The sequence below is a fragment of the Rhinolophus sinicus genome, chromosome 15 (genome assembly GCF_057876585.1).
Source record: "Rhinolophus sinicus isolate RSI-liver-muscle chromosome 15, RSI-T2T, whole genome shotgun sequence".
NCBI lineage: Eukaryota > Metazoa > Chordata > Mammalia > Chiroptera > Rhinolophidae > Rhinolophus > Rhinolophus sinicus.
Window position 1 is genome coordinate 24,001,129 of NC_142515.1, and position 16,085 is coordinate 24,017,213.

The 16,085-nt window shown below is 43.7% G+C and overlaps 1 protein-coding gene across 20 annotated transcripts in view; it reads left to right on the forward strand.

The window, feature by feature from the left end:
• Positions 1-16,085, forward strand: part of PKD2L1 (polycystin 2 like 1, transient receptor potential cation channel) — a 73,489-nt gene that overhangs the window by 39,673 nt on the left and 17,731 nt on the right. For 9 of the 20 annotated variants that reach the window (XM_074339198.2, XM_074339199.2, XM_074339205.2 and 6 more), the window contains 4 exons: positions 44-2,287; positions 4,839-5,118; positions 5,245-5,328; positions 5,639-5,752. In XM_074339198.2, the coding sequence (XP_074195299.2) occupies positions 4,884-5,118; positions 5,245-5,328; positions 5,639-5,752 (433 nt within the window). In that variant the 5' untranslated portion in view covers positions 44-2,287; positions 4,839-4,883. Of the gene's footprint in view, positions 1-43; positions 2,288-3,305; positions 3,671-4,838; positions 5,119-5,244; positions 5,329-5,638; positions 5,753-16,085 lie in introns of those variants that run through there. The other 11 variants (XM_074339214.2, XM_074339218.2, XM_074339219.2 and 8 more) reach the window with 8 other exon arrangements.

A 16,085-nucleotide genomic window follows, 5' to 3' on the forward strand; every position in this document is an offset into this window, starting at 1 on the left:
TGTTTGGTCTTTTAACTCTGTCTGTTTCCTTGTGCATATTTAGCATGAAGCATTTTTGAATCTCGGCACACCTTGTTTGCTGCAGAGACAAGAAAGGGGAGGAGAGGTACAAGTCAGTATATCATTTCTCATTAACCCCAGAAATTCAGTCTCCTGCCGTATATCCTTAAGCACCCTGGACTTCTCCCTTGCAGAACTTTTTATGGTTATAAATTATTTGTGTCTTTGTTTAGTGGCTGTCTTCTTCACCAGAATGTAAGTTTCACCAGCATGTCAGTTTCTGGTGATGTTATTTGCTGCGTCATCCCTAGACGTAAGCATAGTCCCTACCATAGAGTTTGCATGCAGTCTCTGTGGAATGAATTATGACTGGAATGAGGATGCAGGATGGAAAAATATGTATCTCCTGTAAATGAGGCCCTCGGGCTGAGACAAGGAGGTGTCTTGGGTGATGGCCCTGAGGCTCTGACATGACGCCAGGGAATCTGCCTGGTGTTCCAATCTCCTGTCTTCACAGGCTCAGGACATTCATTCAGTCATACCTCGTGTGACATTTGGTGAGTGGCTGCGAGGGAAAGCAGAGGCTTGGGTCCTCCTCCCCAAGCCTCTCTGTCATATAGCCCCTTTCTCTCTCGTACTTGTCTTTCTCTTCCCCTCCCCTTTCTTTCTAGTTTGGTGTTTCAAACTCACATGGAGCTCTTCCCTTCCCCGCTCCATGCCCTCAGCAAGTCGCCTGACTGACACCTCCCATCAGCTGCGGAACCCCGCTTGCCGCAGCTGGGGCTCTGTCTGGAAGCGGTCATGCTGATGGATTACTTCAGGACCACATGAGCACGAAATGTCTGGACAACACCCAGCAAGCGGACATGATCATGGCCGCAGACGCAAATTTCCAGACAGCTGAAAACTAGCTTCCCCATTTTTGTTGATGGCATCATCTGTCTCCCACCACCTGGGTTTGATTGGTTCCGTCCGCTTCTACAGAAGGCAGAGACAAATGGACATAGATGTTCAGGAGGGGCCTCTAGAAATGGGAGGAAAGCTGCGGGTCTCATACAAAAAGGTTTTCTTTGGGGAGATGGAAGATGCAGCATGTATTCCAGCAGGACTTGTGAAACGGGGAGGTGCTAAGAAGGAAGTAAAAGGCTAAAGTGAGTCATTTTGATGAAGTGGGTGGGTCACCTACAGCCTCTCTGTGAGGTCTGTGATGAAATAGAACAAAATGCCGTGTTCTTGGCTTCCTGAGCTGGGAGAGCTGCAATAGGACTTTATACACCCAAACCTTCCAATGGATGTGGCTCGTCCATTCTGATGTATTGAGAAGCTGGGGACTGTGGAGGCCCCTGGAGTAGTGCTGTGGTGTCTCTTATATAAACACAGGTAGGGGAAGACTCCCTTGGGCTCACCCTACTCAAGTCTGCTTGCTTGGTTCACCATGTTTGTTGCTGAAAACTTGGGCTACTCAAATTCCAGATGACTCTGGTGGTATATTGGTGAAGGTTAAGCTCTTCTATGCAGGGTTCTTTCTTATAGATAAGTGATTTCCAATTCTCCCGTTGAGGATCATTGCCAAAGTGAGCCACTGTTACTTATGGAGTGTGTCCTTTTATTTTTGTTTAGTGGGGGTGAAAAAGGTTGAGAGTCACTATGTGGAATGCAGAAGGTGGTTTGCAGCTTGCTTCTCCCTATAGAATCAGGACTGTAAGTCACTCGAGGATTCCTTCCTCTAGAATATGGGAGGTGCCTTATCCCTGGGGAACCTACGTATATGGAGAACTTATAGGGAGATGGGTCAGAGGTTTTCATCCTGCAGACTTTGATGTCTCTGGTCTCTTTCTCAGACCTAGTAGAGCTGAATAACGATAGAAAAATCTGGCTAGGATGGGCATGGCGTGAGAGTGGAGGGCCCTGGTGGAGGAAATGGGGTAATCCTCTTCTCGATGTCTGTACTAGGAGAGCATGTGACCCAAAAATTTATCCCAGTGAAACACTGGGACCAATTCCCCAAGTGTGCTAAGAGGCATCATGAGTAAGAGGACGTTTGGCTTTGATGGGCAATGAGGCTTGTTATGTGATAATGTGCTTTCATTCCAGGACACGTATAATACTCTCCAGCTGAAAGGCCATCATTCCATTCCATTGGCATCAGCTGAAATGGAATGGGAGTGGACACAGAGAGTTATGGGACTCTTGTGCTTCTGGGAAATAGCAAGAGTCTTGACTGAATGCATCCACTTTAGACGTGAACTGCTGTGTATGAGGGGAATGCTCAAGGATGAATGCCATGGTAAGATAACTACGTTTGTTCCGTGCCTTAGAGTACACTGTTTATAAAGACTTCTATACTCTACTGTTTTAATCCTAAAACAGTCCTTAAGATCAGCAGGGCAGGCCTTATTATCAACACTCTGCAGATAGGTAAACTAAGTCACAAAAGGGACTTGGTCAGAGTCATATGGTTAGTAAATTGCTGAGCCAAGAGTTAAATCCAGTAGTTTTGGTCTCAAGTTCAAGCCTCTTCGGTTTAGTGAACTGATGATAAGAGGCAGCCTGAGCTACTGGACTCCCCTGAAAATGGTCATCCTCTTTAACAGGGTATGGGCACTCAAGAAAAGTCAAGTGCCATTTAGAAACTTGAGAGCATAAGGAACTGCTGGACACAAAATTATCAGGGGATCCCACTTGATTGCAACATTTGCAACTTCTTGAGTAAGACTAAACATCCTAGGAATGAAAAGCACCTTTTGAGAAAATTTCTCCAGTTATGTTGCATAACCTGTACTCCCAGGGTCATTATGGGTCGATCCACACATAGGGACAGTGCTCAAGGCTGAGCAGGGAAGGCAGTGTTTCCCAGGTAGGTGACTGTAAATAAAGCAATCCAGCTCTGGCCACCAGCTCTCAAAAGTGTGCGACCTGTCCTACTATGAACCTCCTTGAGTGCATCCAAAGCCTCGCTGATTGCAGGCCTCCCTCAGAAAACAAAATTACCCCGAAGGAACCAGAGACCATCTCCTGTTCCTCTCCCTGCTTCTCTGGACAATACCGCTAGCTTTCTGTTCATCACCCCTGTCCCAGTGTTCAGTTTTGCAAGCCAGGGGTCCTTTTGCAATTGTTTGAAAGTTTGTGGGTAAGAAACACAAGATCAGCTGATTTTACACAAAATGGTCAATCCTGGCATAGTTCCTCATTTTCAGTCTTCCCAAAGAAAACAAGCACTTTGGAATGTGTCTCACTAGCCAATAAAATGGAGAGAGGAAAATTCCTCCATCTAGAAAGACTCACAGAGAAGCCTTCATTCCGGCCCAGACCGAGTTAGTTCCCTCGGTAGTATCTGGGCTGGGGCAGGAGATCCATACAGCAGACTCCGTGGTAGGACAGCCACTGCTTTTTCAGCCCTGTCTCAGATGTTGGGGTACCCTTATTCATCCAGGAGCTGAGCCCAGCCCTGGGTTGTCTGGGGTCAGGATGTCTTTATGGCGACATTCGAGACTAGTGGCTTTCATCATGCTGCTGTTTTACTGAGTGTGAAAGTGGGCTTCACGCCAGGACAGCAATAGAGTAGCCAGATGGGAAGCCGGTTGGAGAAAAGTCAGCCCCCACTCCAGCCATCAAGGAAGATCGACCTTGTGGGGCCGGCCCTATTGTGGGCCACAGCACATGCCTGTAGGTAAGCCAGGGCAGGTGGTCAGAGGCTGCCGCTGGGCACGGTCAGGGAGGTGCTGGGGGGCTCATGTCAGGCTTTTAACTCAGAGACCCAAGATTGGACAGAAAGCAGATTTGTCCTGATAGCTCTCCTATTTCCGTTCTGTGCTCACACTTAGACTTCTATGCTCACGACTAAGCAGAGCCATAAGATAAGGTTGTCAGCTGAGCTGGGTCCAGATATATCCTCTCCCCTTAAAGAGTCCCCAGACACACTGTCCTGTCCTTTGCTCTCTGACCCATCTGCCCAATCAGGGCTTAGCCTTTTCCCTAGGCCCCAGCCCTTAAGGAGCACCTTTCTATCGGTATAGCTTACCCTTAAGCTATGAGATGGCAGACCTCAGAGAAAAGAATACAATATGGAATTCTGCAGACCTTCCTCCTTCCTTATCAGTACTCAGAGACCCTGTCCCTGAAGTATCTGAAACTGGAGGTCCTCCTGCCACGATCCTTTTTCTCCTGATATGGGGTGGAGTGAGGGAGAGGAGCCCCCTTCTCCATCCCACCAGGGGACAGCTCAAGGTGAGACATTAAAGGAGCCTCAGATGTTATTGGCTGAGCCTGGAAAGGAGGCAGCACTTCTCCGTTCACCGATCCTGGCCTTGGCCCCACCCCAATCCATGGCGGTCCTTTCAGGAGCTTTTAGTGGAAATGAGCTCAGACCCGCAATGGAGTCCGCCAGCCTCTCTCTTCTCCCAGCTCCTCCCGTTTCTCTTTCATCACCTCTTCTGTCCAGCTCCACTCAGGACCATCCCTCCATCAGGCCCCATCTGCAAGCAGCCCTCTTCTCCCCCCCAGCATTCACCTCTGTCACCCCTCCTTCCTTCCATCCGCAGACTCCACTTCTTCCTTATGTTCCCTTCACTCCCCTCATCAAACCTCCGTGCCCCTCAGTTCCCTCCCACCCCTTTCTTCTTGTCCCCTAGGACTTGCACAAAGAGGGAGAGAAAGCCCCTGACAGGACTGACAGTCATTCCCTAGCCCTCTCCTCCTCATCGGCTCCCTCCCCCTGGCAGGCACAGATTCCCCTACAAAAGGCAGGAGGCAGAGGCGGTGTGAGACCAGCTGCTCTCAGACTCTCTTTGCCCTCTGCTGGCTAACCTGGGCTGGGCCTTTGCTCCCTCTTTCTCCAGGTGAAAGTGGGTACCTGACGTGCTGGGTGCCCTAGCTCATTCTCCATGAATTCTATAGAAAGTTCTGAGGGGCAGGAGCTGCAAAATCTGGGCAGCGGAGCCTGGGACAACCCTGCCTACAGTGGTCATTCTACCCCCCGAGGGGCACTGAGGATCTGCACCATCTCCAGTGCCGTGCCTCCCACGCCCGAGCCCAAGAAGCCTGAAGATGGACCCCAGGGGAAGGCTCACGGGATCCTGGTGTCCAGCTGCTGCCTCCAGATCAGTCGAAGCATCAGAGGTAGGGTTCTCCTGGGTTACGGGAGTCAGGAGACGGGTCACCAAAAGCTTTTAGGGTGGGGAATGTAGTCTGAAGAAGAGGTAACCTCTCCGTGTCTCTTTGGGGTTTGTGAATTGTCTGTGTCAGAGCTGCATGCCCCAGAACACAAAGGCCAGTCTAGCTGTCCCAGAGGTGGAGCCGGGCACTGTCATCACTTGGAGGCCCAGAAGGGTATGTGGGAGCCAGTTTGAGGGAGGACATGGAGTGATGATACGCTAGATTGCCCCACCTGGAACCCATGCCTCCCTTCCATGCCTTCATTCTCTATGACCCAGCACCTTCACCCCGTCTACCTCAGGGACTTGGATGGAGGAGGGCAGGCATGGTTAGAGTAGCCAGATTCAGCCAAGGGATAAGGTGATGGATGGGTGAGGAAAGGGGCTAGGGTGGAATGGGACTAAAGTCCAGGGACTGATGGGTGGGGATAACTGAGAGGAACCCTGCTGTCGGGGATGCCGGGCTTCTCTCCACGGCCCCGTAGGACTTTGGGGAACAACCCTGACTGAGGACACTGCTGAGAACCGGGAACTTTATATCAAGACCACCCTGCGGGAGCTTTTGGTGTACATCGTGTTCCTGGTGGACATCTGTCTCTGTGAGTAACATCTGTCTCTGTGTATAGTACCATCTGTGAGAAGCACCTATGTGTACAACATCTGTGCACAGACTTCTGTGGGCAACATCTGTGGGCACATCATCCATCTGTGTGAGCAAGCTGTGTCCGGGCATCTCCATCTCAATAATCAAATTCTATTTGTTCCCTTTTCAGCTTAAGGTCTTTTGTTTAAAAGGAACTTGTCACTGAGTTTGGGAGAAGAAGGCAGGTTGTTAGAAAGCTGTTAATAAAAGTTGCTCTTGAGCTACAAAGGGGAACTTATTTTTGAAGTTCAAGTTCCTGACACCTACTCAGTAGCCCCTGGTTTCTGTTGGCAAGTGGAAGTTTTCACCCTGCTGTAAAGCATGGAAGATCACTCCTTTCTGTTGGGAAAAAATAGTTTGGTGGGTTTCACACAAGGACTATACTATATCTGATCCATGTCTCTTTAGAGGCAGGAAGGAAAAGATTCAGCAAGTCTGAAAGCTCAGATAGCTGATGAAAGGGTTGAAGATGCAAATGGTGGAGAGGTGATACATGCAGTTCAGGCTCTCTCACGTGGGAGATCACCATGCCACAGGCATTGAGGGAAGCTAATCTGAAGCCCTGGCTTTAGACACAAACTGGGAAGGTTTGGTCTCTAAGTTGAGAGAAGCAAGATAGAGTAGTGAACCATGAAAAGATAGAGTCAAAGAACTGTCGCTAATAATAAAGTTGGACTCAACAGATGCTATAAGGCCTTCGGATAAGGGTGCTTTGTACTCAGTTCATTACTTCTTTTAAAAACTTGCACAGCAAGTGAAGTTTGGCCAGTTTTATAGAGTTGTGTGTGTTGATTAAAGCTGCAGCTTGGACCATACAACTAAAATGCCTCTATTACTAGGTGGCCGTATACACCGCAGAAGGCTCTATTCTTTTTAGAATGCATGACTCTTTTGAAAGTAGAGTCTGAAGGCCTGATAACATCAGCTTGATGCAAAATTTCTTCCTCTTTGTGAGTCAGCCACATTTGTATGAGCCCTCTAGGAAAGCTGAGCAGAAAGCTCTTGCTTCTGGCTGTCCTCTGTTGGGACTCACTCTACCAGGACAGCGGGGGCAATTCTGAGTGTTTACCGTGGGCCATCAGCATGGACTGAAAGGCGTGCAGTGGGGAGCAACGGTCAACTCAGTGTGCATATTGTGGGGCCCATTTGTTTCCTTTCAGCAAACGACTGTCAGAAATTCATTTGTTGACATATTGATTTTTTTGTCTTCACCATCTGCTGGTAAGGAGTGTTCCTCTCCTTTTTCAGCCCATGACAGCAGCTGAAATCCACAGGCAGATCCTTGCTCTATAAATGACCTGAATGTCTGTATTTCCAGATTAGCCTTTGGAGAAAGATTGGGAGGTTTCTAGCTGCCCAGAGTTATGGCGAATCATTTCTGACTGCTCTGTTTAGGGCTGGGAGGGGTGGAAGTTCTAGCAGCCTCAAAGTCCCATCCACCCATATTCTCCACTTTTTGAGAGTTCAATGCACTGCTCAGTGACACGTAGTCTGTGGCTTCCTAAAGTCTGAGTCATAGATTCAGTCTAATAAGTACAGAATTCTTGAGTGGCCAGGAGCTTTGGAGGTCATCTAGTTCAAGGAGACAGAAATCTCTTCTCTAAGATTCCTCCTGTGATGCTTTGTCAGGTGACCAACCAGCCCCATCCTGGGGAGTATCCATGGAGATTTCACTGTTTTATGGGGAACAGTTCTACTGTTGGGCAGCTCTGTTTTCTTCCATCTATGGAGCCCCATCCTCTGTGCCAGATTTTGGATGGAAGGATACAGAGATGACTGATTCTTGGGCCCTTCATGGGCTCATTTACTTTTTAGAACTTTCTTCTCTTGAGACGTTTACTTTCGTGTTACTCTCTGAAGCCCTAGTGGGTTCAAGGCCTGGCACTTCCAATTATCAGTTGTGTGATCTGGGGCAAGTTTGCTAACCTCTCTTAGCCTTGGATAACCATTGTAGCCATCTGACAACATTGTTATGAAGGTTAAATAAAATGTCCGACTAATGTACTTAGGGCCGTGCCTAGCACATGATAAATAATACCTATTATTATTTATAACTCACAATAGACAGTGTCGTGAACACTACCAGTGATGGAAGGTAAGGGAGAATTAACCTGATACCTTTAAACCTCTGAAAACCTCCAATTCCTATGGAGTTGGGCTCTTAGTAAAGTCCTTGAAACCCTTAAACTACTTGAAGATGTGCCATTAAGTGCCTGTGACTTGGAGAATTGAAGACCCTGTCGCAAAGTACCAGCCCCCTCAAGAATTTTCATATGAAAGAGAGTTTGGAGAACTTCACATTCTGATGGTTCGTTCCTACAACATTTAGTTAAAGGGTACCAATACTAGTTTCCTAGCCCTCATTCTCTCCAGGCCTCTTCCTTTTTTCAGGCAAATCTTCAGGCAACATTGAGCCTTTGACATGGTCTCAGGAGGGCTACTTTGCCGCTCTCCAAGGTCCTGATCTCACTTTGCTGACATCTCAACATCCCCTCAGCCTTCCTGAACTCTTGCCATCTGCAACTAGACCATGCATTCTAGCGAGGATGATATAGCCCCTAAGGGTATGGAAATAGTTTCTTTCAAAGGCAAACAAACAAAAAAACCCCAAAACAAAACAAACTTTAGGTATTACAATAGTTTTTGGCTCTCCAAAGGGCCACAGTAAATAAGCAAATATAGGGTAGTAATATTTAATTGGGGTAGAGCTTGATGAGAAATAAAATGTCTAAAGAAGCTTCTGGGCTGGGTTATAATGCAAAAAAAGGTGAAGAAGCACTGAACTATACCCACCTAATTTTGCTGGTAGTATGCTAAGTATGCTGACTAAGCTGTTCTGCCTAAGGATAGGATAAGGACGCAAGTCTTCCATAGAGTCTGGCACGAAGCAGGGGGGCATTGTGTTGTTCTACCAGGATGCTGTCTTCTAAGAGCTGCAGTGACATGTGGTTGGATGTTAATCTTTACCAGCTTTTCCATGTCAGCTCCTGTGACCGGGTTCATGTGCTCCAGGACCCATGTTTGATATTCGGGTAAACACTCTGGCATCCTGGAAAGATATGAACATTGGAGTCAGACAAACAGCGTTCAGATATCAGCGGTGCCACTTACTGGTTTTGTGACCTTAGGCTCTTCTTTTTTGGTAGAATTAGGGTAATAACACTTATCTTGTGGAGATAACATGTATAAAGACTCTAAGAGAATCACTGGTAGTAATTATCTTTGTATTATCTAGTGGAATTTTGAAACACTCACTTGGTCTTCTAGACTGGTTGTAAAAAACACCTTTCAAGGAAGAAGCCAATCTGAAAAGGCTACATACTGTATGATTCTAACTATAGGACATTCTGGAAAAGGCAGAACTGGAGATAGTGAAACAATCAGCCATTGCCAGGGGTCAAGGGGAGAAGGGGATAAATAGGTGGAACACAGGATTCTTAGGGTGATGAAACCACTTGTATGACACTATAATGACGGATATGTGTCAGACTTTTGTCAAAACCCATAGCATGTGCAACATTAAGAGTGAACATTAAAATGTGTCAATGTAGGTTCATCAATTGTAACAAATGTTCCACTCTGGCGCAGGATTTTGATAGTGAAAGAGGCTGCACATACATGGGGGAAAGAGGTATATGGGGACCTCTCTGTACCTTCCCCTCAATTTTGCTTTGAACCTAAAACTGCTCTCAAAAGTAAATTCTATTTAAAAAATAGCTTCCAAGGTTTGTGGGTAGCTCCATATATAGGGATAGTGTTATTTGAGCAGCATCCACTTCTGACATTAGACCTTTAAATTAAGGCATTTTTCCCCAGAAGAACTCACATCGAAAGATACTCAATAAAGGTTTGTTGTTTGTGCTGTTAATATTAATGATGGTGGTTGTGATAAACTGAGGTCTTCTGGCCTCCCATTTTACAGATCAGGAAAGGTTTAGGTATAACAAACAGCTTGTCCAAGGCCACACAGCAAGTAAGTGGCAGAAGTAGGAATCCAATTCAGTGACTGTTGCCCGGACTCAAATTCTGAGGCTTTTACCTGCTAGAGTTTGCTACAGCCTGTCTGCATACAGATGTGTTACACATTAATTTAACATCCTTCAACATCTTAGCAAAGATAACTCCTTGCCCTACCCTAGTAGAAGCAGAATCTTGAAAAGAATTCTACCAGCTGATTATGTTTCTTTCTTTGTATTGCTGTATTTAAAAGATGATATAAAAACAATAAACATCTTGAAATATAATTCACCCATAATTCCCCACCACAGCACCAAAGATATTTTCACTTTTTCACATTACCAGTCCTTATCCACATATTTACATATTTTACCTAGTTGTATCATATTGTACACTTTCACTTACAATTATATCATAAACATTTCCTCATATTTGTAAGTAGTTTTTATATTTTCATTTTAATGGTTACAGTCATACCACAATTAACTAAACCATTTAGCTCATGTTATGTTATTTCAGTATTTGCCTATTATATCTATCTATCCTTGTTGCTTTTTTCCCCACTTTTGTTGAGTTATTTCCTTGGGAATTTCCAGGGAGAGAGATTACTAGGCCAAAAGACAGGAATATCTTCTCAGTACTTTCTATGTGTGTTATTTTGCCTCTGTAAGCTATCCAATTTGTTATGTAGCTAGTACTGTAAGATCACACCAATTTTGTCACAACCTTACCAACACTGGATAGTCTCATTTATAATATTTATTATTAAATAGGCATGAAGTGGTACAATTTGCCTTAATTTGTCTTAATCACTAGCGAGGAGGGATACATTTCTCATGTTTTATGTATTTATTATGTATTTATTTTTGTGTAAATTGCATAAGAAAGATATGTTTTAAGAGGGGCAACACAGTGGTTGTGTGATGAAGTTTGGAGCATTAGACACTAAGATGGGACCAGTCACCATCTTCGGGGTTGAAAAGAACAGCCAACAAAGTTAGACATCACTTGCACAGCAATTTAGCCTGGGATGGGCCCTAGTAAACTATAGTGGCCAACCATTTATAGTGATCACATTTTTTCTCCCTTATGCTTTATTCTAGGAACTGGGTGGACCTAGACACCAGGGCTATTTGGAGTCTCACCTGGCTAAAACAGAGCTATCTTTTTAATGCAGGCAATGTGGGTGAACCATCCATCTTCTCATAATAACTGTATCAGTTGTACAATCCTTTAAGCCTTACAAAGAGCTTTTACACCTATTATCTCATTTGATGCTGACAGCAATCCTGTAAGGGGTAGATATCATTATTTCTATGCCATAGATTAGGAAGCTGTTATTATTGTCATTATGAATAGTTGAGGAATGATCAGTAAATCATAATGGTCCCTGATGGGTGGAGTTGGTCCTCTTCCTAGGCAGAGAAAGTGCTGGAGAATGACCCTGCCTCCACCCCTCCCCTGTCACCATCATGATATTTATGAAAGGGCTTCCAGCCCTTTGTCTGCTTGGCAGGATGGCTGTAGCCTTTTGTTGATGGAGGAAACATTGAAGGTCTTTGTGTGGAAACAATGGCTGTTTGTTTTAGGAGACAGTATTGTTATCTCAAAGGTGCACCTGGGACTGGCCCTGTAATAGGAGCAGCTCTGAGCCAGGACAGGGCTGGGTCTGGTCACCATGGAGTTGGGGAGGAGGGCAGAGACCCTTGGCCTTTGGTGACTTGTGTCTACATGCCAATTAATATCAACTGGATGCTCTTTATCCATCACTGGTTGTAAGGAAATGCCTGCCTCTGTTCGTTCTGCTTGCTTTTAGTGATTTTAAGTTTCTGACTATAGATTGGTGGAATCTTGCGTTCACAGGAGAGGTTGAAGTAAGCTTGGAGATCAAGAAGAAGATGTCTTTCTTTTTTATTGAGATATCATTGACATATAAGATTGTATTAACTTTAGGTGTCCAACATGATTTCATATATGCATATATTGAAAATGATTACAACAATAAGTTAACACCCCTCAGCATACGTAGTTACAATTTTTTTTCTTTTCATGAGAACTTTTAAGATTTACTCTCTTAGCAACTTTCAAATATACAATATAGTGTCGTTACATATAGTTACCATGCTGTACATCACATCCCCAGGACTTTTTTATACTATAACTGGAAGTTTGTACTTTTTGACCACCTTCAGTGTTTCACCCACCCACCTTCACCCCCTGTCTCTGGGGGTGCCAGGTCTTGGGATCAGAGAAAGAGTTTTTACCAAGAACTCTGCTTTGATCAAGTATAGAAGAGCAAAATGTGCTCACTGATGAAATCTAGATAGTCTATAGAGTTGTGTAGATGAGATCGGGCTAGGGCACTGCCAGTGTATGTGGCCAGAGAAAGAACACGTATTCATAGGCATGAATCTGAGTACTGACTCTGCCTCTTGCCACCTGAATGACCCTGAGCAAATCAAATAACCTCTGAACTTCATGATTCATGGGAAACTGCTCGTGGGTAAGGTGAAATAATTAGGCCATATCTGACAGGCGACTGGGAGACTTTGCATGGGAAAGCTCTTGGAACATGATGAAATGTGCTAGACAGGTAAGAGAATATAATAATATTGATAATAATCTCTTTATGCTATTGGTGGTGGCAGCAGGAAGCCTAGAGTTTTAAGTTCAGGCAGATCCTCAGGACTGGGTGGAGTTTTCCAGTCACAGAAATAAGGCATAGGGCGATGGTTCTCAAAGGTGAGCTCTCAGGGTCCCTGGAGCTTCCCGAGACCCTTTCAGGGAGTTTGTGAGGTCTTCCCTTACCCAACTACATGCTGTGACAGGTCATATTTTCTTCATATACTTCAACCAAAATAACACATTGCAACAGATTCAATGCTGAAGCAGATACGAAAACCCAGCTGTCTTCTATTAAGCCAGACATTAAAGAGACTTGCAAAAATGTGAAACAATGCCACTTTTCTCACTAAATTGTTTTTCTTTGTTTTAGAAAATATAGTTGATTTTTTGTTAAAATGTTATTTACGTTTACATGTATTAGATTTGTTATCATTAGTATTGTTAAATCAATGAATTAATAAATACCCTGTTTCCCTGAAATAAGACCTAGATGGACAACCAGCTCTAATGCGTCTTTTGGAGCAAAAATTAATATAAGACCCGGTCTTATATTACACTATAGTATATAAGACCCTTATTTTACTTATAGTAAAATAAGACCGGGTCTTATATTATATTACAGTATATAAGACCGGGTTTTATATTAAGTTTTGCTCCAAAAGACGCATTAGAGCTGATTGTCTGCCTAGGTCTTATTTTCGGGGAAACACGGTATTTAAGTTTTTCCCCAGTTTTAAGTTCTATAAGGTAATTATTGATAGATACAGCACAAATAAACAAAAGATTTTTGGAATCCTCAATCATTTTTACGAGTTACAAAGGGGTCCTGAGAACAAAATGTTTGAGAACCACTGGCTTCAAAGAATGAGTGTGAGCTGGCCAAATCAGATTATTTTGCAGCATGGAGGAAAAGGATAGATGAGACAATAAGAGCTAATTAACAAAAGATTCAAACTAAGGAGAAGATTCTGTGGATTCACACAGTCATTCATTCAAATATTTATGAAGTCCTACTATGTGTCAGGCCCTAGGCCAAATGTTTAAGGCTTTGAAGTACAGGAGACACATCCTCTGTCTTCAAGTTGCAAAGGGGGCTGACATGTAAATCAACAGTGACGAATGCTGTGGTAGAATGATGCCCTGGAACCAAGGCAAAATGTGGGGGACAAAATGGTCAGGGAGACCTGGGAGCTCTTGCAGATCCCAGAGGCAGATGACCATTCAGTATAAAGAAGCCCAAAGTCATTGCCAGGGAGGCCTAAAGTCATTGCCATTAGTTTGCTTATTTATTTTACGTTATTGGCTCTTAGCCTGGAGGAGGCAGAGGTTGGAGGGGTTAGCATTCCTCAGGGCCTTGCCGTAGTCAGAGTCTCAAAACTCAAGTATGAGAGAAAAATGTAAAACAGTATTTCTCCTCATTCTATTGTAAAATAATTCTACCCCATTTTCCCCAAACCCTGGGAATATTTTTATTAAAATTTTAACTACTACACGGTCCTTGTTAAAAAAACAAAAACCAAATAATCTGGAGTATGTTAAAGGTCACTGTTATTAACCACTGTTAATACTATGGTGTATATCATTTCAGCCCTTTTCTAGGCACATATAAATATATATGAATTTTAGAGAAGAGGCTTTGGTTGGTTTACACTGGAAGGCTCTGTGAAGTCACATGAATGCTGTCTCTGAGGTGAAATGTTTGCTGATGGTAACAAAACCAGTGTGGGAGGCGCTCCCAAGCTGTTAATGGCCAATGCATAATGTCAGTGTGGGAGGGTGTCTTGATGCACTTTGTGGGAAATAACTCATACTTCAAAATAGCTGCAAGGAACTGCCAGCAAAGGCCAGATCAAGAACAGTGTGTCTTGCTGGCTCCTTCTTTGTCCCGGTCTGCCTCTCTCTCCTCACTAATCCATTTTACTTCTCACCTACATCTGCCCACCACTTTGGACTCCTTTTCTTTCCTCTCTGGCCCACTGTCTCATAACCTTTCCCTGTCCTCCTGTCCCTGACACAGCCTATGGCTTCTTGAGACTTTTTAAAGGGGTCTCTCTGTTGGAAACATTTTCTGCTTTGGGTTCTTGAACCCCAGGGAAAGTTTGATAATGTGTTTCAAGGAGTTCATGCCCTTCAAAGTGGCAAAGACATTGTTTCTATTTAAAAATCAATCAATATATTAATTACTTAAACTTGTCTTTTCTTTATATAGAACCACTTGAGAGCGTCCTGTTGTGTACTGAGCGAGCAGCCCTATAGTAAAGAAGGTGATGCATTTATCTGCAGTGACCAAAGCTGTCTTCATGCTTTCTTCCTGGCTTGTCTTTATTTTGCAGTATCTCATGAGCCAATCTTGGATGAGGCTATTCTTAACAGACCCTGTAACTCCAGAGAGAATCAGTTTTTGGCCTTGGATGAACATATCGCTTGGTCATGGTATTCATTATTCTATAATCTTCACATAATCTTTGATGCATGTGCCTTGAGCTACAAAATTACAGGTAAAGTCCAGGGCTTCTATATAGTGAAATCACTCATTGCCAACTCTACTCTTTAGTCACCATTTTCTGATCATTTGTTAAGACATTGCATGAAATGGTGGCATCATAATTGGATATATATATATATATATATATATATATATATATACATATATATAATTGGGAATATATATATATATATATATATATATATATATATATATATATATATATATATATATATAGTTTTAGGTCTGTCTTGCCTGGTTTCCCGTCTTTCCTGGGTCCACATTTTCAAGGACTCTAACCATGGTGCTCTTTAACATCAAGGGCTCCTCTGCTAATACTTCCTCAGTTTCTAGTATTAAAAATCTCTTTGGTGCAGCTTGATATAGGCAGCAAAAATCTTTAAACCTCGGGTCTATGCTACTCTCCATGGCCTTAGTTTTTCCAAGATGATCAGTCTCCGTTACACCTCAGGCAAAATCGTTCAAGGAAACAAATAAGAGCAAGCAGTCTTCTTCTGTAACTTTCTATGACAATAAGTGTAGAACCATCTCTGACTCATCAGCCAGAAAAACTCCCATGCTAAAGCAGGTCTTTTATGTTATATTCCAGTTAGCGTCTTCAGCTTTCTTGAAACAGTGTGCCCTTTTTCTTAGAGACCAGAGCTATATATGTCTTATATATCTCTTAGGACGTTGGCTTAAGCTCATGCTATGCCTTGAGGTTTCTGAGGTTTCTGGACAACATAAGAACTATGTTGTTTGGGGGCAGTATTTTTCTTTCTAGATTAGCTTTGAAGAAGACTATCCATCTTCCTCAGGACTTTTGACCTACTGGTTTGAATGCTGTCTTAATAAACTCGACAAGCAGTTCTGAAACTGTAATAATTTATGCACCATCAGCTAAGTTTATACTACATTTATAGGCATCAATAGCTTTGCTCTCCCTCGTATCTGCACTAAAAATGGAATATAACAGAGAAGTTCCAGCAGCTAATCACGAGTGTGTCCTGATGGCCTGTTTGCTAGTCCCATCTCTAATCATATAGGTACCTGAGTTCAGTATTGCATCACCTGAGATAATCTTGTTACATTTATTCAGCACGGATAAGTATTTATAGGTCTTTTTATTCCTCCTCTCCTACGATCGCAGAGCTACCAGAAAATTTAGGGAGATCACTGATCAAGTCTTAGGTTCATTTTCTATTTCTCAGAATGATCACCT